Raw genomic sequence first — 24,551 nt, 5'->3', positions numbered from 1 at the left:
TGTTGCATGCTGTAGTGCTACATACATAAACTCCTTCAGTGGAACATAGAGAAAATGCTGAAAGTTTGTGTCCATAAGCTCAATGTTTTCAGTGCTCACTACCACCCTCTTCCTCTCTATCCCCTTCTCCCTCTCTCTCACACACCCACACACACACACACTCACTCACTCACTCTACCTGTGCTTACTGCTCCTTTCTCCATCTATTTTCCTCCCATTCTCTGTACAGGGGTGGCAATGGTCTTGACTGGCTGGTGACTTTGTATAGCCACATGGGCTGCATGGTGCTAATGTCATCCATATTTGTGTGTCCCTCTTCCCCATCTGTCCATCTCCCTTTTCTCCCACTCTCCATCTCCCCTTCCTAATGCCTATCTCTAGTTGCTCTTAGAAGAGTCGGAAGGTATTCAATGTAACTGAGTGGCTTGCTAGGCCACTTCCGAAGGCAGTAAAGAGTTATGAATGCAGGACTGGGTTCACATAAAGGCCAGATTGAGTAAGGATGGCAATCTTCCTTCTTGATAGAACATTGGTGAGCAAGTTCAGTTTTTGTGACAATCCTACAGCTTCAAGAAGTTATTCATGAAGGCCCCAACCTTCTCAACCTTGCCCCTCACCTGAGGTGTGGTGATCCTCAGGTTAAATCAACATCAGTCAGTTCTCCCCCTCAAAGGGGAGAGAAGCCTATGGTCATCTAGGACTATGGCAACTTTACTTTGCAGCTTCATGGTGACTTTTACTGATACCAGCTTTTCATTTCCAATTTTTTCTGAGGGAACTTCCTGTTTTCGTCTTTCAGGTTTCCAGATATTTTTCTCTGTATATTTTCAGCCACCAATGTTCACTCTCTGGGATTGCATTTGAAGAATAGCCCCTTGAATGAGGATCGAGTGGGAGGCAGTTGGCGCTATTGGATCAGTATCCATCAGCTGTTAAATGGAGAGGAGGAGGAATGGAGATTTGAACTAAAGTTCTGTTTTGTGCTTGGGTTCAGGTACTCGGTGGAGGGCTTCATCGATAAGAACAAGGACACACTCTATCAGGACTTCAAACGTCTGATGTACAACAGGTGAGGACAGTATGCAGAGTTCTAATCACTCTAGTGTCTATTTAACTTTTATTTGTGATATAAAGTTCACAGTCACAATTCAACCCATCTGGTAGTGTATGGTTCATGTACCAGCTCCTGTGAAGAGAGGCATTCATCTCCATCAGGTAGTATACAGTCATTGGCAGCTCTTGTACATGTACAGTATACAGCAGATAAAAGGGAACCATTCACTCATGGAGTATTTTATGGGTTTTTTTTGTGTTGAAAACCATTGCAGTTGTCACTGCATTTCAATGTAATTCATTGTTTGAAATACCTTCAGATGTTTAATTTGATATAATTTTGGAAAAGGGGATGCAAAAATACTTAATAAAATATTAAATTAATAAAGGAAGCTGGTAGCAATATCAGGATGGCATAGGTAAGTAAAGGTCCTGGAAGACCTTTCAGATCGAGTAAGGTCAATAAGAATAATGATGAAAATTTTAAAGGAGAATATGAGAAAACACAAAAAGAATTTAATAAAGAGGGAAAACATTCAAATCAGCGAAGAGGTGTTACATAAACAGAGAATGCTGGAAAATCTCAGCAGGTCTGACAGCATCTGTGGGGAGAGAATAGAGCTGACGTTTTGAGTCAGGATGACCTTTGGTCAGAGCCCAGATTCCAGCATCCGCAGTATTTAGCTTTTATGAGCGAGGAGCTGTTTCCTGATGCTGTTCAGAGTGAGATGAGTACGGCTATGATGGATAAAAGTGACGTATTTGATTAACACAAGACAGAGTACTAGCCCCCAATGGTGTACATCCGAGAATTCTGAGAGAGGTGAGAAAGTGAGATTGTGAAGATGCATTTCTAGTAAGTGTGAATGTGTGCTGGAGGACTCGAGAATTACCAATTTAATTGGGGTGGCACGGTAGCTCAGTGGTTAGCACTGCTGCCTCACAATGCCAGGGACCTGGGTTCGATTCCCGGCTTGGGTCACTGTCTGTGTGGAGTTTGCATGTTCTCCCCGTGTCTGCGTGGGTTTCCTCCGGGTGCTCCGGTTTCCATCCACATTCTGAAAGACGTGCTGGTCAGGTGCATTGACCCGAACAGGTGCTGGACTGTGGCGACCAGGAGAATTTCACAGTAACTTCATTGCAGTAAGCCTTACTTGTGACTAATAAATAAACTTTATTTTAATAATGGTAACTGGATAATTACATGTCAGTTAGGGGAATTTTTACTATCTAGTTAAGGATAAAAAGACTGCAAATACAGATAAAAAGAAAATGATAAGTAGCCAGCACAGATTTTAGAATGGATGATTGTGCTTGAGAAGCCTGGAGAATTGTTTAAGGAGGCAGCAAACATAGATGTGGGGAATTCAGTTTGTAGCGTTCATAGATCTTAGGAAAGCCTTTGACAAGGTATAACAATGTGAGGCTATTAGAGAAGAAAATGGAATTAAAGAGCGGTTAGCAAACTGGATAAAAAATTGTTTGAATGGATTAACCAGAATTGGCGAAAAGGGCTGTTCCTCAGAGAGTTTGGAAGTGGATACTGGTCGCTGGGTCAGTTCTGGGACCTACTGTATATATCAATGATTTTGTATGGTGCCTAATGGAAATAATGTTGAAAACTGAAGGTGTAAGTGAAATAGGAAGTATGGTCAATTGTTTCAAAAGCAAAGGAAATTCAAAGAGATATTGATAAGGTGGCAGATGAAATTCAAACCCAAGTTTTCATCAACCAAAAGAGAAAACGCTGGAAAATCGCAGCAGGTCTGGCAGCATCTGTAAGGAGAGAAAAGAGCTGACGTTTCGAGTCCAGACCCTTTGTCAAAGCAGGAGGAGGTTTGAACCTGGTGCATACATTTGGATAGCCAGGGCCCCTCTTTGCAGAGATACGGCACCTCTTTGGATTGGGTCCTGGGAGATCTTTGGAAGAAGTAAGGCACTCTGTGGCAGAGGTAGGCACATTTTAGGATTGCTTAAAGTGAGCATAATAATGCAATTTGTTTTGTACAAACTCATTGGAACTGTCAATCTGTCAAAGAGCCGTCCAGATGTCAAAGAAGAGTCCAAATGTCCAGCCCCAGGGAGACCCCCATGACAAGTTCACATCTGTGTGAACCTGTTGTAAGTCATGCAGACATGATGTCATGTCGATGAGGTTTCCATATACAGAGGAGGTCGGGGGGGGGGGGGGGGGGGGGGGGTCAATTTCTGGTGAGGGGGCGGGTTAATAACATTTAAGTATATTCAAATGAATTTAAAGCAGTCACATGCCTATTATGGGTGTGAACCTGGTGACATCACCAGCAAGGGGCGGGCAAGATCCAAAATTGTGTTCTTGCCAGTGAGAACTGCGACTTGCGCATCTTGAGGTTCCATTGGCATTTGCATGGATGGTGAACGTGGGCTCAAGATCATCCTGAATGCCTCGACTGCCTTCTGAGGAAGAAAATAAAATTCTAGAGGTTCACAACCTTCTGAAGGAATAAAAAATCTTCATGTCTGTTTTAAATGGGCAATTGTTTACTTTTAAACAATGACCCTGACCTACCACTCCGCCCCCCCCCCCCTCCCCCAACCCCAAACCTATCAAAACTGTCAGGAAATGTCAAACCTGCCAAAGAACTGTCCATGGTACTAGGTGAGTTGGCATGAAGGAGGTAAGGGCAAAGGATGGTGAGTGGTGGCCCTGGGTTGTCATGAGTTGGCACTATGTTGATATGGGGCAACGAGGGTTGGTAGAGTTGATCTAGGAGCATGAGGGGTCATGGAGGTGTGTAGTCAGCATGGCCTGGCATTGGTTTGACATGGATGAAGCATAGGGATTGTGTGGGGTATGGCGGTGGGGGGGGGGGGGGGGGGGAGCGGTGAGAGCTAGAGGGATAATTTTTGTTGTATTATTAATTTTTATTTATTTAAACAAGTGCTGGATCACAGAGGCAGACCTTGCCCCCAACCCATCTCAGCACCCTGCAGCCTCCCCATTTGTTGTGGGGTTTTCCACCCCAACTCTACAGCTTTGATTGGCATTTCTACACACCCCTGTTCCATCGGCCATCCTGGGTACCCAGTCCATGATCAAAGCTGGGGTCTGAATTCTGTTTTAACCTTTTATTCCAATAGATTTTGAGATGTCAAATTTTACACATTTCATTCAGTTATAGAAGTTATAGTATGGGAAGCGATGGCAGTGAGCAGGTTAGCAGTAGTCATCTCCATCCACACACAACTACATAGTTACATGAAAATAAAACAAACATAACTGTTGGTAAAATATATTCAGCCGAGAGACCTTTTTATTCAAACTGTTATACTCATGATATTCAACAGAGGGCAGTGAGACTATGAAATATTTCTGGCAAATTCTTAGGGGACAATTGGGTAGCCTCTGAGAACAGGCATGCAGACTGCGATTAGGCAATTAACCCATGTCCATTCCTTCCCGATGCAGGCAGCATGCAAATAACATAGTGCCTGCATGTTACCATGATTTCAGCGAACAGTCAAAGCACAATACAGCACAGGAACAGGCCCTTCAGCCCACCAAGCCTGCACCAATACATGATTTCTATCCCTAATTGCTGTTGCTAAATGCACTGTTGACTGGCTGCATGCCTCAGCTGGGGTTACAAGTTTGTGTAAGGCTAGCGCCACTTCAAACTAGCCTGTACAGCTTCAGGGCAGTCTGCACCGCCTGAAGCAAAGGTGCATTTTGCCTGCAGTAGGTGTGGGATGTGCCTGGAGTCGAGTGTCTGAGTGAAAAGAACACTGAATAATACTGCAACCATTTTCTAGTGTTCTCCAACCAGGTAACAAAAGCTTTGGTGCAGCAGGTCAACAAAAACAGGCTGCCCACAGGGTACCAAGAGGCCTTCCAGACAGATGCTGTAAAGGCATCCAGTGCTGGGGAGTTTAGCCCTGAGTATCTGGATGCAATGCCAAAAGAAGTTCAATGACCTCACACAAGTTAACCTGCACACTGCTCCATTCACCATCCCACTTCACTGCTCCATTCACCATCCCACTTCACTGCTCCATTCACCATCCCACTTCACTGCTCCATTCACCATCCCACTTCACTGCTCCATTCACCATCTCACTTCACTGCTCCATTCACCATCCCACTTCACTGCTCCATTCACCATCCCACTTCACTGCTCGATTCACCATCCCACTTCACTGCTCCATTCACCATCCCACTTCACTGCTCGATTCACCGTCTCACCTTCACTGCTCCATTCACCATCTCTCTTCACTGCTCCATTCACCATCCCACCTTCAGTGCTCGATTCACCATCTCACCTTCACTGCTCCATTCACCATCCCACTTCACTGCTCGATTCACTGTCTCACCTTCACTGCTCGATTCACCATCCCACTTCACTGCTCCATTCACCATCCCACTTCACTGCTCGATTCACCGTCTCACCTTCACTGCTCCATTCACCATCTCTCTTCACTGCTCCATTCACCATCCCACCTTCAGTGCTCGATTCACCATCTCACCTTCACTGCTCCATTCACCATCCCACTTCACTGCTCGATTCACCATCCCACTTCACTGCTCCATTCACCATCTCACCTTCACTGCTCCATTCACCATCTCACCTTCGCTGCTCCATTCACCATCCCACCTTCACTGCTCGATTCACCATCCCACTTCACTGCTCGATTCACCATCCCACTTCACTGCTCCATTCACCATCCCACTTCACTGCTCCATTCACCATCCCACCTTCACTGCTCGATTCACCATCTCACCTTCACTGCTCCATTCACCATCCCACTTCACTGCTCGATTCACCATCCCACTTCACTGCTCCATTCACCATCCCACTTCACTGCTCCATTCACCATCCCACTTCACTGCTCCATTCACCATCCCACCTTCACTGCTCGATTCACCATCTCACCTTCACTGCTCCATTCACCATCCCACTTCACTGCTCGATTCACCATCCCACTTCACTGCTCGATTCACCATCCCACTTCACTGCTCGATTCACCATCCCACTTCACTGCTCCATTTACCATCTCACCTTCACTGCTCCATTCACCATCTCACCTTCGCTGCTCCATTCACCATCCCACCTTCACTGCTCCATTCACCATCCCACTTCACTGCTTGATTCACCATCTCACCTTCACTGCTCCATTCACCGTCCCACTTCACTGCTCCATTCACCATCCCACTTCACTGCTCGATTCACCATCTCACTTCACTGCTCCATTCACCGTCCCACTTCACTGCTCGATTCACCATCCCACTTCACTGCTCCATTCACCATCCCACTTCACTTCTCGATTCACCATCTCTCTTCACTGCTCGATTCACCATCCCACTTCACTCACTGACAAGTCTCTACCAACCATTCACACTTCACTTTCAGAGCTTCACCTCACCTTCACGTACCTAGCATTGCTGAAAGCCTCACACATACATGCACATTGCCAGCTATTCAATCATGACAGACACATCACCCCACAACTGGTGGAAGCATCACCCCACAACTGGTGGAAGCAGCACCTAACCAGCTGCTAACATGGAAGCGAGGGCATGAACCATCATTGGAACAACTGTGACCGAGGTCGTGACCAACGCAGGGTTAAAACTATCAGCATAACTAATCCTCCTTCTCACATCCCTGTTGCCTCTCGTCTCAAAACCTCTTCGGATTTCCAAACTATAGATGCTGCTCTCGCCTTCCCACGCACAACTCACCACAACCTTACCCTTTCAGAGAGATGAACGGCCAGCTAGCCAGGCTGGTGTGCAGGGACATGAAGCGGGAAGGGCAGAGGAGGCTAATGAAACAACACCATCACTCGCTCTGACTCTCACAGCCACCAGTTCAGATACTGACAGTACTTTGGAGGAGAGCTTAGAGACTGTATCGGCAAGCGGCTCACACCAGACGCAAGGGATCTTCTGCCGGGGCAAAGGGAAAAATGATGAATATCAGCTTGACAGAAGGCGCTGGTGCCACTGCAGACAATTCAGATAGGAAGCCATAGGTACATAGGTACAAAAAAGACTGATGGGTCTGCAAGCAGAAATGTGCAGTACCTAGACTGGCCTCCCGGCAAGCCCATGTGCAACGTCAAAGATTACGGAAGAGTCCGAAATAACTTTGCACAAAGCTTTTTGCAAAGCTCAGAACAAGTCCCTTCCAGTGTGCCACTGGTGGCCAACACCACTAACACACCTCTGGACCTAACCATGATACAATGTCCAACAGCTGGTGTCTGAGCTTTCAATGCAACACAAGCTAAAGACACCCAATATCTTTAGACTCAATCCACCCAATGTCTGTAGCTCAAACCAAAGTGACACAAACTCAGCTTGTTGTGCACAAGCTCACTGCTGTCATTATGGCTGCAGGTCCCAATGTTCAAAGGATCTTGCAGGGTCCCATTATTCAAAGGGGCCTGCAGGGTCTCACTGGGTGTCCTCCATCACATTGTCAGGATTGCTCAGGTTCCACCCCAGCGGATTGACAGTGGCTCTACTCTCTCAGGGTGACAGCATTCGTTCTCCTGCCACTGCAACTCCTCCAGTGCCCTTGCTTTGCCTGTCAGCCTTCTATCCAGTCTGCTGCCATATATACTGAAATGGTGCAGGCCAAAGCCAGGCCTTCAAGGCCCAGAGCTGCTCGGAATCATCCTGCAAGGTAATCACCCGGAGTCAAAGTAAGCAGCTGACCAGCAGCCTCTGGGGTAGCAATACTCAGGATCACTAGGACAGGCAAAGGTACATGGAAGACAGCTAGTCAGGGAGTGCAATAGGTGGACTATAGGGTGTTAATTCATAAAGGTTGTTTGGAATTCTGTTTTGTAGCAATTTTTATTTCAGCGCTGTGGCTAAGAGTAAATTGTGATGATCAGTAACAGAAAAGATAAGATATGGGATGGTTAGTGAATGGTGAATTGAGGTTGATCAGATAAGGTATGGGGACAGTTAGTAAATAGTGAATTGAGGTTAAGGTAAGATAAGGTATGGGACAATTAGTGAATAGTGAATTAAGGTTAATATAAGATTTGTGACAGTTAGTGAATGGTGAATTGATAAGGTATGGGTCAGTTAGTGATGGTGAATTGAGGTTAAGATAAGGTATGTGACAGTTAGTGAATGGTGAATTGAGGTTAAGATAAGGTATGTGACAGTTAGTGAATGGTGAATTGAGGTTAAGATAAGGTATGTGACAGTTAGTGAATGGTGAATTGATGTTTTTAAGATAAGATATGGGGACAGTTAGTGAATAGTGAATTGAGGTTGATAAGATGAGGTATGGGACAGTTGGTGAACGGTGAATTGGGTTCACTTTCATTGCTTCCACAGTCAGGGTCAATCATGAACAGTCTGGCCAGAAAGGGGATGTGTTTGTTGCATCTACCTTTCTTGCTCCTGCTTTCCCTCTTCTTCTCCTCCTCCTTTCCTACCTTCCCCTCCTCAGCTGATCGCAGTCTATCTGGCAGCAAAGACTGTTCCTCCATGCTGGCAAGATTGTGCAGGAGGCAGCAGATCGTCAGCAATTGTCAGGTAACTCTTGGAAGGCCTGCAAGTACTCCTGGAAGATTAATTCAGCATTCCAGTGATCGGCTTAATGACGCTTTGTCTGGCAACATGGCCCTTGTTATATAAGTTGTTCCCTATGTGTGCAGAGGTAGCACACTATAGTCATGATTTGATTTGATTTATTATTGTCACATGTATTAACATACAATGAAAAGTATTGTTTCTTGCGCTGTACAGACAAAGCATACCATTTATAGAGAAGGAAAGGAGAGAGTGCAGAATGTAGTGTTCCAGTCATAGCTAGGATGTAGAGAACTGGGTCTACAGCAGACAGCCCACATTGCCCAGTGGCCAGCCTCTGGTTTCTCATGGTGGACTGGCACAGAATAAAGGGATTATGACTGCTACCGGGATGATGGACAAGCATGATGCACTGAGTGTGGTCACACATCAGCTGGACATTGCAAGGCTGCAGTTACAGTTGCAAATCTATCAGTGGTAGATTTCAGTAAGCTCTCCCTTACTGAATTGTAGATGTCTTGCACAGTGTTCCTTGCTTCGGTTGAAGTCAGAGAATTGCTTCCTGAGGAGCTTGGGCGGATACGGATTGGATAAGAGTGTTCAGGTGCAAAATGGCAAATCAGTTTTACAAGCTGGCTGACATCATGATCTGCTGAACCTGAATCCTTCCAGTGTCCCCTCCCAGCACTTGCACTGAAAACCTAGACAAAAATTGTCCTTCAAGATGGCCTGAACCAGAATTGTGCATGTGTTGCATGGAAGCTATTTTAGAACCAAAATGGCACCCATAGCTAGCGTCGAAAATACGCAATCAAATTTTAATCAGACTTCAATCTCAGAATTGTTCCCCATGTGTGCAGACCACTCTGTAGTCATGAACTGGGTGATCAGCAGACAAGTCCACATTGTTGTCAGTGCAGGCTCGATGGGCCTAATGACCTCCTTCTGCACTGTAGATTCTATGATTCTATGATATGATTCTATGAACTGTCACCTCCATTGATAGAGCAAAGGACATTTGCAGCATGTGGAATGGAAATGTTACTGATACACGTAGGGGGCTCTTAATTGCTCCTTAATTGATATTAACGAGGTCGGGAAGAGTTACAGGAGATGTGTTCTTTATCTAACATATGCCGCACTCATTCTGGGATTAGTAGTTTGATGGTCTGCCTAAAATCAATAAATTAACCCACAACATGTTTACCCATTTCTTTATATGTGATTTGTACCTTTTATATCATTATAAAACTGTGACACCCCACACTCCTTGTCCTTACATAGCCAGCCTTAATTGGTGAAGAATCTGTAGTGTAAATGACTGAAATCATTTTTCTGTTTCTAGTTCGAACCCTGTGTTGAAAGACATGTGGCCAGAAGGGAAACTGAGTATCACAGAAGTCACAAAACGACCTCTTACTGCTGCAACTCTCTTCAGAAGCTCCATGATTGCACTTGTTGTTAACTTGGAATGTAAGGTAAAGGGAGACTACCACAGAATCACAGAATCGTTACAGCACAGAAGGAGGCCATTCGGCCTGTCATGTGTTTGCCGTCTCTCCAAAGGAGCAATGCATTTATGCCTTTCACCCACCTTCTCCCCATAACCCTGAACATTCTTCCTTTTCAGATAATAATCCAATTCCCTCTTGAATACCTCAGTTGAACCTGTCTCTATCCAACCACACTTCACACATTACGATTACAGTGGTTACAAATTATCTTCAATGTTCAGAGCTCAGTTCCTTTATTGTTCATCTTCTTCAAATATTTCCCCACCCATTCCTATGCTGCAAGAGGTTTTCTGGTGCTGTGGGAAGCGTCCCTGCCTCTGAGCCAGATGCTCTGCATTCAAAGTCCCACCTCAGGACTTGATGACCAAGGAAGGTGCGTTCGTAACATGGCCAAACAGGTGGAGTATCAACTTGTAACTCCTTTCAACACATGCTAATGGCAGCTAAGAGTGGGGGAAATTCCTGGTCAGCCATGTGATGGAAAAGACCCTTGGAGCTTCTACCATCAATGTCCACAGCTCCAGACTCGAACATGTTTGCAAGGGAGAATGTTGCCGCAGGAACTTGGACTCCCTGAGGGAACTGTAATCCATAACCACCACAATGCTGCAGTTCCAGGTTAGGGTACAACTTTAACTGCCCTTTGGCCAGTTGCTGACCCAAGGAGTGCTTAGTCAAGGGCAGGATACTGGCAGTCATTACCATCCACGCAAAACCCGATTGCATGCATTCACAGCCCAGCTCATTCACACGTAAGTGTAGTCCATACATACATTCAAACACAAGCGCATTCTCGAATCTCACTCACAAATAACTAATTCACATGTCTCATGCACACACAATCATAGAATTATAGAATCATAGAAAGTTACAGTGCAGAAGGAGGCCATTTGGCCTCTTGTGACAGTGTTGGCCAGAAGGAGCTATCCAGCCTTGCCCTACTCTCCATTCTGAATCCATGCACCAAGTTTCCATTCCCCTGCCAAGTTAGTTTAATTCCTTCCCAATATCACTAGCAAACTTCCCCTGACAAAATGTGTTGCAAACTGTTCAGGTGTGGTTCATCTGGCTTGTGCAGGTTCTTCCTTCCCCAGAATCAGCTCCAATGCCCTCCCTCTCCTTCACCATCTCCTCAGCTACACAATGACCTGCACTAAGCTCCTATTCTTGTATGCATGGCACCAGGAATTGTCCGGAAATTACTACATTTGAGATCTTGCTTATTAATTTCTTCCCTAATTCCCTAATATCTCCCTGAAGTAGCTCATCACTCTCTCTACCTATATCATTGGCAATAATACCAGCCTTCCTCCTCCCTCATTGGGATATTCTACAGCCTTTCAGTGACAGCCTTGATCTAGTAGTTAAAATGGGCAGTGCAAAACAGTCTAGATTTAGATGGACTTTGGAAAGAGTTGGCCTTTTCTTGTCCCATTCCAGTTTATGTTTTGTTTCCATGTGAGGAGACAGTGAAGACCAGCAAAATTTATTTTAAAAGAAGGTGCACCATTGTACAGGAAATGGGGTGAGGAAATGCAAACGTGTAAGCTGCCCAGACTTCTCAAATTTTGCACACATTAACAATTGCTACATGGAAGAAAACAGCATCCTTACATTTTTGGCTGTTTGTGCTCTTCCTGGTGTTAATTGGTCTAGAGGTGGAAGGATATAGACATAGACATAGAATCCTACAGTGCAGAAGGAGGCCATTCAGCCCATTAAGTCTGCACCGACCACAATCCCACCCAGGTTCTATCCCCATAACCCCATGCATTTACCCTAGTTAGTCCCCCTGACACTAAGGGACAATTTAGCATGACCAATCCACCTACCCTGCACATCTTTGGATTGTGGGAGGAAACCGGAGCACCCGGAGGGAACCCACGCAAACACAGGGAGAATGTGCAGACAATGCACAGACAGTTGTGGTCAACTAGGATTCCGTATTATAGCTTCAATGGAAAGCAGTTTTATCTGTTGGTGATCATGGGGGTGAGTAGGAAACATTTTGATCCATTTGGATTGTGTACAATGAAGTGAGCAGAATGGAGTTTAATCTATTAGGATGTGAGTGACTGGGAATGCTCTTAACATACTCGGATTCTAGACAATGAAAGTGAACAGGAAGCAGTTTTAGCCAATGAATCTTTATATAATGAGAGTGAATAGGAAAGGTTTATTGGTTTATTCAGATTTTCTACAATGAAGATGGCTTGACCTACTGAGATTCTTTACCAAGAGAGGGACTGGGATGACAGTTGGATGAATTAGGTTTGCTCTTCGAAATTGGTAATACATGTCAGCAGCAATCATTGCAATAATATTCTAATAGTCTGGTATGGCCTCTTGCCCCTTTGCAGGAACCCTACTATGTACGATGCATCAAGCCCAACGACCAGAAATCTCCTGTAATCTTTGACTATGAACGTTGCAGACACCAGGTGGAATATTTGGGACTGTTGGAAAACGTACGCGTGCGGCGAGCCGGATTCGCTTACCGGCTGCCGTATGAGCGCTTCCTGCTGAGGTAGGTTTAATTCCGGTATGTAACAATCTTTACAGGCACAGTAGTGGAAGGCTAGGCATCCATTTCAAAGAAAATTCGTTCGTGGGACATGGGTGTCGCTGGCTGGCCAGCATTTATTGCCCATCCCGAGGGCAGTTGAGAGTCAACCACATTGCTGTGGTTCTGCAGTCACCTGTAGGTCAGACCAAGTAAGGACAGCAGATTTCTTCCCTAAAGGGCATTAGTGAATCAGGTGGGTTTTTCCGACATTCGACAATGGTTACATGGTCATCAATAGATTCTTAATTCTAGATATTTTTTATTGAATTCCAATTCCGTCACCTGCCAGGGTAGGATGCGAACCCGGGTCCCCAGAAAATTAGCTGAGTTACTGGATTAATTGTCTAGCGATAATACCATTAGGCCATCGCCTCCTCTGAATCCACAGTTCCAGTTCTAGTTCTACGCAGTAGAGTGATAAATCTATCTATGGGCTGCGATGCTAGTTGAAGGAAACCCTATGAGGTTCTATAGATAAAGGTCAATATGCCGAATAGTGTTAATACCTTACAAAAGAAATAAAGAACTTATAGTCATGGCTTACAATACTTGCCAATTTAGATACTTTTGAAGTGTTGTCACGCAGGGAGCTTTGCAGCTTGCTGGTTTAGTCGTATCTCGGCCCTACCTGACCAGTGCAGAGATTGTCCTATTTCAAAAAGCCAGGTGATGAAGAATAAGACTGGAGCCAATCCACACAAGTGTATGAGCTTTTATTTGCAGAGATTCATATCTCCTAATCCAGCCATCACAGCTTCAGTTTGTTCCTATTTATAGGAACACAAGTGAATCCACAGTAAATACCCACCACCTGCAAAAAACATAAACACAATTCACATGGAATTAACAGAAATCATCCATCTGGCCAACTCATATCAATAAGACAGAGATCTCTCATCTCAATCCCATTCAGTTACATATACTTCACTTTGTTTACAAGCACCACGTGCTATGTCGTTTCCTTATAACCATAATCCCTGTACCCAATCACCTCTTCACACTTCCTGTCCACCAACATATTTGACCTTAAAGTCCTCATCTTCCAAAGCTCTCCATAAACTTGTTCCACCCTCATTCCGTAATCATTTCCAAGTTATGTGTACAGCAAATACACATCAACCTTACATATATATAAGTTTCCAAAAGAGAAAATGCTGGAGAATCTCAGCAGGTTGGGCAACATCTGTAAGGAGAGAAAAGAGCTGACATTTCGAGTCCAGATGACCCTTTGTCAAAGTTTTCAGCTGGTCACCTGGACTCGAAACATTAGCACATTCCTCTCCTTACAGATGCTGCCAGACCTGCTGAGATTTTCCAGCATTTTCTCTTTTGGTTTCAGATTTCAGCATCCACAGTAATTTGCTTATATATATATATATATAAGTTTATTTATTAAGCTTATTTATTAGTGTGACAAGTAGGCTTACATTAACACTGCAATGAAGTTACTGTGAAAATCCCCTAGTCGCCACACTCCGGTGCCTGTTCGGGTACACTGAGGGAGAATTTAGCATGGTCAATGCACCTAACCAGTGCATCTTTCGGACTGCGGAGGCGACCAGAGCACCCGGAGGAAACCCATGCAGACATGGGGAGAACGTGCAGACTCCACATAGACAATGATCCAAGCCGGGAATTGAACCCGAGTCCCTGGCGCTGTGAGGCAGCAGTAGTGGAATGCTAGGCATCCATTTCAAAGAATTGAAACTTAAAAATTCATTCGTGGGACATGGGTGTCGCTGGCTGGCCAGCATTTATTGCCCATCCCGAGGGCAGTTGAGAGTCAGCCACATTGCTGTGGTTCTGCAGTCACCTGGAGGTCAGACCAAGTAAGGACAGCAGATTTCTTCCCTGAAGGACATTAGTGAATCAGGTGGGTTTTTCCGACATTCAACAATGGTTACATGGTCATCAATAGATTCTTAATTCTAGATATTTTTTATTGAATTCCAATTCCATCACCTGCCAGGGTTTGATGCGAACCCGGGTCCCCAGAAAATTAGCTGAGTTTCTGGATTAATTGTCTAGTGATAATACCATTAGGCCATCGCCTCCTCTGAATCCACAGTTCCAGTTCTAGTTCTACGCAGTAGAGTGATAAATCTGTCTATGGGCTGCGATGCTAGTTGAAGGAAACCCTATGAGGTTCTATAGATAAAGGTCAATATGTCGAATAGTGTTAATACCTTACAAAAGAAATAAAGAACTTATAATCATGGCTTACAGTACTTGCCAATTTAGATACTTTTGAAGTGTTGTCACGTAGGGAGCTTTGCAGCTTGCTGGTTTAGTCGTATCTCGGCCCTACCTGACCAGTGCAGAGATTGTCCTATTTCAAAAAGCCAGGTGAGAAGAATAAGACTGGAGCCAATCCACACAAGTGTATGAGCTTTTATTTGCAGAGATTCATATCTCCTAATCCAGCCATCACAGCTTCAGTTTGTTCCTATTTATAGGAACACAAGTGAATCCACAGTAAATACCCACCACCTGCAAAAAACATAAACACAATTCACATGGAATTAACAGAAATCATCCATCTGGCCAACTCATATCAATAAGACAGAGATCTCTCATCTCAATCCCATTCAGTTACATATACTTCGCTTTGTTTACAAGCACCGTGTGCAATGTCATTTCCTTATAACCATAATCCCTGTACCCAATCACCTCTTCACACTTCCTGTCCACCAACATATTTGACCTTAAAGTCCTCATCTTCCAAATCTCTCCATAAACTTGTTCCACCCTCATTCCGTAATCATTTCCAAGTTATGTGTACAGCAAATACACATCAACCTTACATATATATAAGTTTCCAAAAGAGAAAATGCTGGAGAATCTCAGCAGGTCAGGCCACATCTGAAAGGAGAGAAAAGAGCTGACATTCCGAGTCCAGATGACCCTTTGTCAAAGTTTTCAGCTGGTCATCTGGACTCAAAACGTCAGCACATTCCTCTCCTTACAGATGCTGCCAGACCTGCTGAGATTTTCCAGCATTTTCTCTTTTGGTTTCAGATTTCAGCATCCACAGTAATTTGCTTATATATATATATATATATAAGTTTATTTATTAAGCTTATTTATTAGTGTGACAAGTAGGCTTACATTAACACTGCAATGAAGTTACTGTGAAAATCCCCTAGTCGCCACACTCCGGTGCCTGTTCGGGTACACTGAGGGAGAATTTAGCATGGCCAATGCACCTAACCAGTGCATCTTTCGGACTGCGGAGGAGGAAACCCATGCAGACATGGGGAGAACGTGCAGACTCCACACAGACAGTGATCCAAGCCGGGAATTGAACCCGAGTCCCTGGCGCTGTGAGGCAGCAGTGCTAACCACCATACCACCCATCATATTGAGATGTATGCTGAGGCCTAACATACCATGCTGAATATCATCCTAAAGCAAACAATTGAGGAAGGTACCTCCACTTGTAAGTCTTCTATTTGTCAATATGGAGGACACATTTGATGTCCTGCCTGTATACAGAGCTGAGGTGCAAGTTTGCAGAGCTGAGATTTGGGGACCTCCAGGAAGAAACTAATTCATTTGATGGAAATCAAGAACAAGAGGACATCAGCTTAAAACTGGAACAAGATCATTCAGGATTGAGATCAGGAATTTCATTTTTCACACAAAGGTCACCAAAACCTGAAACTTCCACCTGAAGGCTCTGGAGGCATGGTCAATTACAGCTTTCTCAAGACTAAGAAACAGATTTTTGTTTGGTAAGGGTACAAAGGGATTATGGAGCAAAGATAAGTACATGGAGTTCCGGTGCAGATCAAATTAAATCAAATAATGGAACGGCAGAGCAGGCTGAAGGGGTTGAATAGTATATTCCTGGTCCTAATCTTCCTATGATGAAGTTGGTATCTACAACCATGGAGCTTCTCAAAGTTGCTTCTTTCTTCTTGTACATTTAGTATCAATCATCCCAACCAAATTCCTCACACCCTGCTTCCTGTATTATGGTCTCCATTGCATTCTCCCAGTTTCTCTGTCTTCATTGCATCTGGTCCAATGATACCCGCAACAGTGCATCTGATTCCTTTTTCCTCCACCAGAGATTCCCCACTGTGGATGACAGGGTCCTCCACTGTGTCCAATCCTTTCTTACACTTCTGTTCCCTCACCTTCCCATCCCTTCCACAACTGTGATAGGGATCCATTTTGCCCTCACCTTTCACTTCACTGGCCTCCAAATCCAGTCGACCATCTTCTGCCATTCTGCCAGTGTGATGCCACCACCAAAAAAATCTTCCCGTCCACACCTTCTCTCCCCCCCCCCCCTGCCGCCCCCTACCCACCCCCCCATCCTCCCCCCCCCTCCTCCCCCTACCCACCCCCCCCCATCCTCCCCCCCCCCCTCCCTCCTCCCCCCAACAACACAGCATTCCCTTCCAGGTGAGACAACAGTTCATGTGTATTTCTTTCAATTTAGTAGACCACATCCGCTGCTCACAATGTGTTCACCTTTACATTGGGGAGATCAAATGCGGATTGGGTGACCATTTTGCAGAACACCACCATTCAGTTCACAAGCATGACCCCACACTTCTGCTTACCTACATGTTAATTCTCCAACCTCATGTTGACACCTCTGTGCTACGCTCTTCCAATGAAGTTCAATGCAACCTCGAAGGACCGCAGCTCATTTTTGCTAAGGCACTTTACAGCCTCCCAAACTCAATACTGAGTTCAACAATTTCAGACTGTAAACTCTGTCCCCATTTTGTTTCTGTTTGTTCTTTTGGCATGCACCAATCTTAATCTTCTTTTTCATGTTTATTGCTTTTGGATAGAGCTGTTCATTATTCTGCCATTCATATTTGCTCTGGGCAGATCCTTTGCTTCTTTATTACCACTCCCTTTGCCTTTTGTATTGTGAAATCTTTTCTCAGTTAATCTCTCCTCCTCTTCAGTCCATCACAGTCCTTTCCTATTTTTAAATCTGTTTTTTTGGGCATGTCGCTGACCAGACCAGCATTTATTGCCCATCCCTAATTACCCTTGAGAAGGAGGTGGTGAGCCACCTTCTTGAACCGTTGCAGTACATGTGGTGTAGTTTCACCCACAGTATTGATAGGGTTTTCCAGGACTTTGACCCAGCAATTGTGAAGGAATGGCGATTTAGTCCCAAGTCAGGATGGTGTGTGGCTTGAAGGGGAACTTGCAGATGGCGGTGTCCCCTTGTGTCTGCTGCCCTTGTCCTAATTCTAGGTGGTAGAAGTTGCGGGTTTGGGAGGGTCCTTTTGAAGGAGCCTTGGTGATTTTCTGCAGTGTATCTTGTAGGTGTTCTTCCTCCCCACTTCCTCACTTTCTTTTGCTCAGTCTGTTACATTTTTGTCTTTCTTCAGTTATCAGTTATCTTTATCCCATCTACAACATGGTGGGTGTACCTACACAACATGGACTGCAGGGGTTCAAGAATGCAATTCATCACCACCTTTGCAAGGACAGTTATGGTATGGGAAGAAAATGCAGGCCCGCCCAGCAACATCTACATCTCCTGAAAGAATAAATAAAATTTGACGTCAGGCTTGGTCTCAATGCAACCTCGGCCCAGAGCAAAGCTGAAAATGTCATTCAACAGCTGAAAAACTACAAAGCCCTTAGAGCAGATGGAATCTTTATTGAAGTGTGGCAGACTTACCCTCCTGGTGCAGCTGCACAATCTGGGAAGAGTGAATGCCAGGGCATCTCAAGGACACTGTATTCAAGAAGGTATATAGGCTGATCGTGTTAACTACAGAGGAGTCTCTCTGCTGTCAGCTACAAGGATGCTCATTGCAGTGATCCTCCTCAATTGTCTCCTTCCAGTGGCCAAGAAACCCTTTCCAGAGTTGCAGTGCAGTCCTCACCCATCGACAGGTACAACAGACAGAGGCTGGAATTCTCCGATGTCATACACCCCGCCACCGCTGCCAGCGAGAATGGAGAATTTGGCGCTCAGCCAAATCACCATTCACTGCAGTGGGATGGGAGAATCCCAGCCACGGGTGAAGTCAGAGAGTTCCAGCCATGATCTTCACTGCACGACAAATTGAAGAAAAGTGCAAGGTACAGCACCAACTGCTGTACGTGGCCTTTGTTGACCTCACAAAATCTTTTGACTCAGTCATGAAGGTGTTTAATTAAGTTCAGCGAGATCCTGGAAAATGGGCACAATTTTCCATATCTTGGGAGCCTCCTCTCGACAAAGGTAGATATAGATGACAAAATTCATCGCTTCCATTGTGCCAGCTCAGCCTTTAGCCAACTGAGGAAAAGAGTATTTGAGGACCAAGATCTCAAACTTGAGATTACAGTCATGGTTTACTGATCAACAGTGATCCTCGTGCTCTGATATGCTTTGGAGACTTGAATGATCCACAGCAGATGCCTCAAACCACACAAGAAGTACCACCAGTGGTGCCTCCAAATCCAGTAATAAGAAAGATTCTCCAACAGAAGCAACCTCTCCCAAGCCAACATGCCCAGCACCCAAGCACTAATCACTCAAAGCCAGCTCTACTGGGTTCATATACCTGACACCAGATTACTGAAGCAAATATTCTATTCAGAACTGCCCCAAGAGAACAGCAGAAATGTTTTAGGGATGCCCTCAAAGCATCTATGAAGAGGTCCAACATTCCCACTAACTCATTCATGGGAGACTCTGGCTTCTGACTGACCAAAATGGAGAAGACTCTTTTTGGAAGGTGCTGAATACATCGAGACACTTAACGGAACATGCAGTGGCAAAGTCAATGCACACATACTTCCGAACAACACATCTACCCAATTCTTCAAACACCACCTGCCCTGCAACTGATAAAGTGGCAGATCATACACTGGACTTATCAGTCATTTCAGAGCCCATTCAACTGGAGTGGAAGTAAGTCATCCTCAATCCCAAGAAACTGCCTAAGAAAAAGACATCTCTATCTACCCTCAGTTTTGAAGGCACGGTTTTGACCTGAAATATTAACTCTGTTTCGGATGCTGTCAGAACTGTTGAGTATCTCCAACATCTGCTGTTCTTATTACCCTTTCCAATTAGTCTTTCTCAGGACCTCTTCTCTGCTTTGAACTCATCTACCACAGTTTTCCCCATTCATTTAGTCTGTCCATGTCTCTTTATAACACTGCGCTATCATTTATTTAACTTGCTGTGCTTCTAACTTAATGTCATCTGCAAATTTGAGTCTATAACTCTCTACTTCTTTCCCCAAGCCATTAAAATATATATGATGAAAAGCTGTGGCTCCAACACAAATCCATTCATCACAAGCCATCAATTGGTAAACAACCACTTATCTCTATTCTTTCTTAACTCGTAATAAATTATCAACCCATATTATGAGATAAGTTCCAGTTCTACATGCTGTCATTTATGCTGATATAATCCTGTGTGGAACATTCTTAAATGCCTCTCTTAAATGCAGGTAGCCCAACATCCGTAGGCACTTCCCTGAAGCTGAGAGAAACAGGAATGACAGAGCAACCCCTCTGCATTCCATGAGTGAATGTGGCTGCCTGGTTAACAGATTATACGGTTAATCAGTGTATAACCCTATACACTATATCAATGTATAGGGTTACTGAGTTCTCCACAGAAAGACTGCAATCCTTCATCACCAGCCACATCCTAGAGTCTTAAAAAATTATGGCACTGAAGGAGGTTATTCGGCCCATTTATCCTTGCTGACCGGGAAAAGAGTTATCCTGCTTCATCCCACTTTCCAGCTCTTGTCCATAGCCTGGTATCCAAGTATTTGTTTAAATGTGATGAGGATTTTCGCCTTTACCAACCTACCAGGCAGTGAGTTTCAAATCCTTACTATGCGGGTAAGAAAATTCCTCCTCAAATCCCCACTAACCTTTCCAACAATGACATTAAATTTGTGCTCCCTACAATGAAGATGTTTTGCATTATTTAGAAATGTATGTCCTCACAGCTATGTTGATCGATTGAACATATTTTAATATGTATATATCATTTCAAAATGTATTTCAGGTATAAGATGATTTGCGAGTACACTTGGCCCAATCACCTCATGACAACAGACCTGGAAGCCACCCGTATTATTATAGACCAACATGGTTTCCAGCAGGATGTTGCCTATGGAAAGACAAAGCTATTCATTCGAACACCGCAGACACTGTTTGGACTGGAGTCGGTCCGAGCAGGAACGATTCCTTTCATTGTGCTCTTCCTGCAAAAGGTAAAGTTTAGATTAGATTGGAGTGATCTAATAAACAATAAGCTGTTGAGTTTTATAGTATAGAGGCCATTTGGCATACCTTGTCTATGCCAGCTCTTTGCCAGGGCAATCGAAAACTTAGTTTTTAAAAATTCATTTATGGGACATGGGCATCACTGACAGATCCCATGATACGGTGGCACAGTGGTTAGCACTGCTGTCTCACAGTGCCGGGGACCCAGGTTTTCACAGCGCCAGGGACCTGGGTTTGATTCCTACCTTGAGTGACAGTCTGTGTGGAGTTTGCACGTTATCCTCGTGGGTTTCCTCTAGGTGTTCCAGTTTCCTCCCACAGTCCAAAGACGTGCAGGTTAGGTGGATTGGCCAAGCTAAATTGCCTCCTAATGTCCAAAGATATGTAGGCTAGGGGGATTAGTGAGATAATTAAATGGGATTTTGGGGATAGAGCCTGGGTGGAATGCTTCGTCAGAGAATCAGTGCAGACTTGATGGGCCGAATGGCCTTCTTCTGCACTGTACGTATTCTATGATACTCACTGACATCCTGTTTCATATTTTCCCTCAACCAGCATCACTAAAGCAGATTCTCTCATTGCGGTTTGCAATAACTTGCTCCGTGCAAATTGGCCACTGTTTGTCCATTACAATAATGGCTCCAATTCATAACATATTTCTTTGGTTGTAAAGCACTTTGGGAGGTCCAGAGGTGATTAGAGATGCTACATTAATGCAATTTCTTTCTTTCTATTTGTTGGTTGTAAAGATGTTCTGTGAGTTGGGCTTGTCCCATTTTGGTTGTGGGGTTGCAGCAAAGAAGTATCCATAACTCAGCACTGCCAATCTCAACCTGATACACCAAACAACACATAGCTGTGGGAAATAGGAAAAAGTGCACCTTGGTACAGTAGGTGACATTTTTCTTGGGTTTAATATAAAGAACAGTGGGAGCTTTGATGTTCCTGGCCTAGAAATGCTTCATTCTGACAAGGTTTTCTTGAAACTTTAACATCCATCAACGTTGGCACTGTTTTTTGGAAATGGGGCAATTGTGAGGTGATTGAATTGAATGTTCTCAAGTTTATAAAAGGAATTGACTTGGCTAATGGAAGCAAATTATTTCCTGTAGTGAAGGTAGGGAGAAAAATGCATTTATATTCTGTCAGGACCCCAAAGTGCGTCACAGCCAATGAGGTACTTGTAACGTAGGAAATATTGAGGACACTGGACTTGAATAGTCTTCTTTAAATGCCGCGGGATCTTTCCAATCTACCAGAGCAGGAAGAGGTGACCTCAGTTTAACATCTCATGTGAAATATGGCGCTTCTGACAATGCACCACTCTCTCAATACTGCTAAAGTTATCAGGCCTGAAGTGTGTATATGCTGTGCCTCATTTACAACCCTGTTGTTCAAGGAACATTCAACAGATTACATTTCCCTTTTAAGATGTAGACCTGATTTAACGTCTGAAAAATAAAGTTACTGGGTAGAGCAACATCAAGTCCCCTATTGTTTCAATATTCTATATTTCCAGTACACGCCGTAAAAACTCTCAGATTTGATCAGTCTCAGTGAAGAATCATTTGGTTCTGTAGACGCTGCGTCAACCAGTGATTAATGGGGAGGGGGATCTAGTGCCACAGACCCGTTCCTCATTGTCAGCTCTTTATAGCTCACATGAAGATGTCTGGCCTACTTTCAGGACCTTGTCCTCTTAATGCCAGGTTTGATAAATGTCCGGTTCTTTTATAGAGATGCCATTTATCTGGCCCTAGGGGGAGGATTTGAAATTGAGATTCTTCCCCTTTTAGAAACTAGAGCAGAGAAACTGAGGCAGCTGAATAACCTGAATATTACTTGGAAAAGTGGAACCATACCGACGGGTAGAGATGCAGACACAAGTACCCAATCACATACATAGGCAAGCAGATATTCAGGCATACAAGTAAATAAGTACCCACATTTACACACATTCACAAAAAACACACACAAATATACACTGGTATTCACGTACAGACATCAAAATTCAGTGGATTCTGCATCCCAAGTCAGAATTACAAACTATTTTTTCCTCAGCTTAATATCTCCTATTGTCTGAGAGCTTTTTGAATGTGGCTTCCTGATGGCAAGCAGGTATACCGTAGTTGAAAAGTCTTCCAGGAAATGGTCTAATAGTGTTTCTTGGGTAGATACGTTTCTGGTGATTTCGCACTCAAATTGTATTGACCCAGTCTCAGCCAATAAAACCCCTGTTGTGAGACCCAGTAACTCCCAATAAGAGTAATTTACAGACAATAATCTACTTATTTAATCAAGCTTTTGGTCATCTTCCGGTTTTTATTAATTCGTGGGACATGGGCATTACTGGCTGGCATGGTTGCCTGAGGACAGTTTAGAGTCAACCACATTGCTGTGGCTCTGGAGTCACATGTGGGCCAGACCAAGTAAGGACGGCAGATTCCCTCCCCTAACGAACATTAGTGAACCAGATGGGTTTTTCCCGACAATCAACAGTGGTTTCATGATCATCGGTAGATTCTTAATTTTTTTATCGAATTCAGATTCCAATATCAGCCGTGGCTGGATTCGAACCTGGGTCCCCAGAACATTAGCTGAGCTTCTGAATCAATAGTCTAGCGATAATACCACTGGGCCATCACCTCCGCATATATCTCCTTATCTGTGTGTTAATAACGCTCTTGCGAAGTCCTTGGGAAGTTTGATTATGGTAATGGCACTATATAAAAACAAGTTATTGTTGGAGTGTCAGACATTCAGAAATCACTGTAGCACAAAGATCATGGAGAATAGGCCTAGCTACAATGATGTTGAAGTGCCTGTTGTGTTTTACTTTTGTTCCTCTTCCACCTCCCCAACACCAAAAGGGTTTCATTTCCTCTATGTGCTTAATATAGATAACAACCATGATAAAATAGTGCAGACCAGAATGTAACAGAGAGGGGTTGACCTGCAAGATAAAAATAGGACACAGTGGGATTGAATTTCAGCAGTAGAGAAGCAGCTATGATATTTTAAAACCTGCAAGCTTCAGATGCAGCTGCTCACAGTGATTTATTAATTTTTAATTAATTATTCATAGAAAAGTTCTTAATCAAGCAGTTGAAGCTGAAGCATGAATTCCACAGAGGATTCAGCGAGCAGTCTCAGCAGTCTCCTTTTCGAAATATGGGGCACATCTCCCCATCAATATTCTTCTCATATGTATACGGAACATGCTTGGATCTCTGTTCATTGTGTCAGCATAGAGTTTTGTCAGATTCAAATAACTGGGTGAAACCCCCACAGCAAAAATCATCAAAGCCATAGGATCTGCTACTGATGGTATATGTTTAGAGAAATCCCTTTGGGATTTATACATAGAGATGTGGGAGAGATCTTTGTACAATAATGCAAAACCATAGTAAGTCAGCAGCCTATTTTATATCTCTCATGATTTTTATTTCTGTTGATTTTAATGGAAATAACAATAGGGTAAAACTCTGAAGAGGAGTCATACAGACTTGAAGGGCAGGATTTTACAGCCACGCTCACCCCAAGACTGGAAGATCCCACCCGAGGTCAATGGGCCTTTGCATGCCCTGTGTCCCGCCTGCTACAATTCCCGTGGTGGGCAGAATAGCAATATTCCGTACGAAAAGTTAACTCCGTT

At 44.1% G+C, this 24,551-nt stretch overlaps 1 protein-coding gene across 3 annotated transcripts in view; it reads left to right on the top strand.

Annotated features, from left to right (window-relative positions):
- LOC144496075 (unconventional myosin-Id-like) overlaps positions 1 to 24,551 on the top strand; it is a 135,627-nt gene that overhangs the window by 74,074 nt on the left and 37,002 nt on the right. For all 3 annotated transcript variants that reach the window (XM_078217033.1, XM_078217032.1, XM_078217034.1), the window contains 4 exons: positions 995 to 1,069; positions 9,933 to 10,065; positions 12,462 to 12,628; positions 20,676 to 20,883. In XM_078217033.1, the coding sequence (XP_078073159.1) occupies positions 995 to 1,069; positions 9,933 to 10,065; positions 12,462 to 12,628; positions 20,676 to 20,883 (583 nt within the window). The remainder of the gene's footprint in view (positions 1 to 994; positions 1,070 to 9,932; positions 10,066 to 12,461; positions 12,629 to 20,675; positions 20,884 to 24,551) is intronic.

The sequence above is a fragment of the Mustelus asterias genome, chromosome 7 (assembly GCF_964213995.1).
Source record: "Mustelus asterias chromosome 7, sMusAst1.hap1.1, whole genome shotgun sequence".
In the NCBI taxonomy this organism is placed as follows: domain Eukaryota; kingdom Metazoa; phylum Chordata; class Chondrichthyes; order Carcharhiniformes; family Triakidae; genus Mustelus; species Mustelus asterias.
The sequence above is the reverse complement of the archived record's forward strand: the minus strand, read 5'-3'. Positions and strand labels throughout refer to the sequence as shown.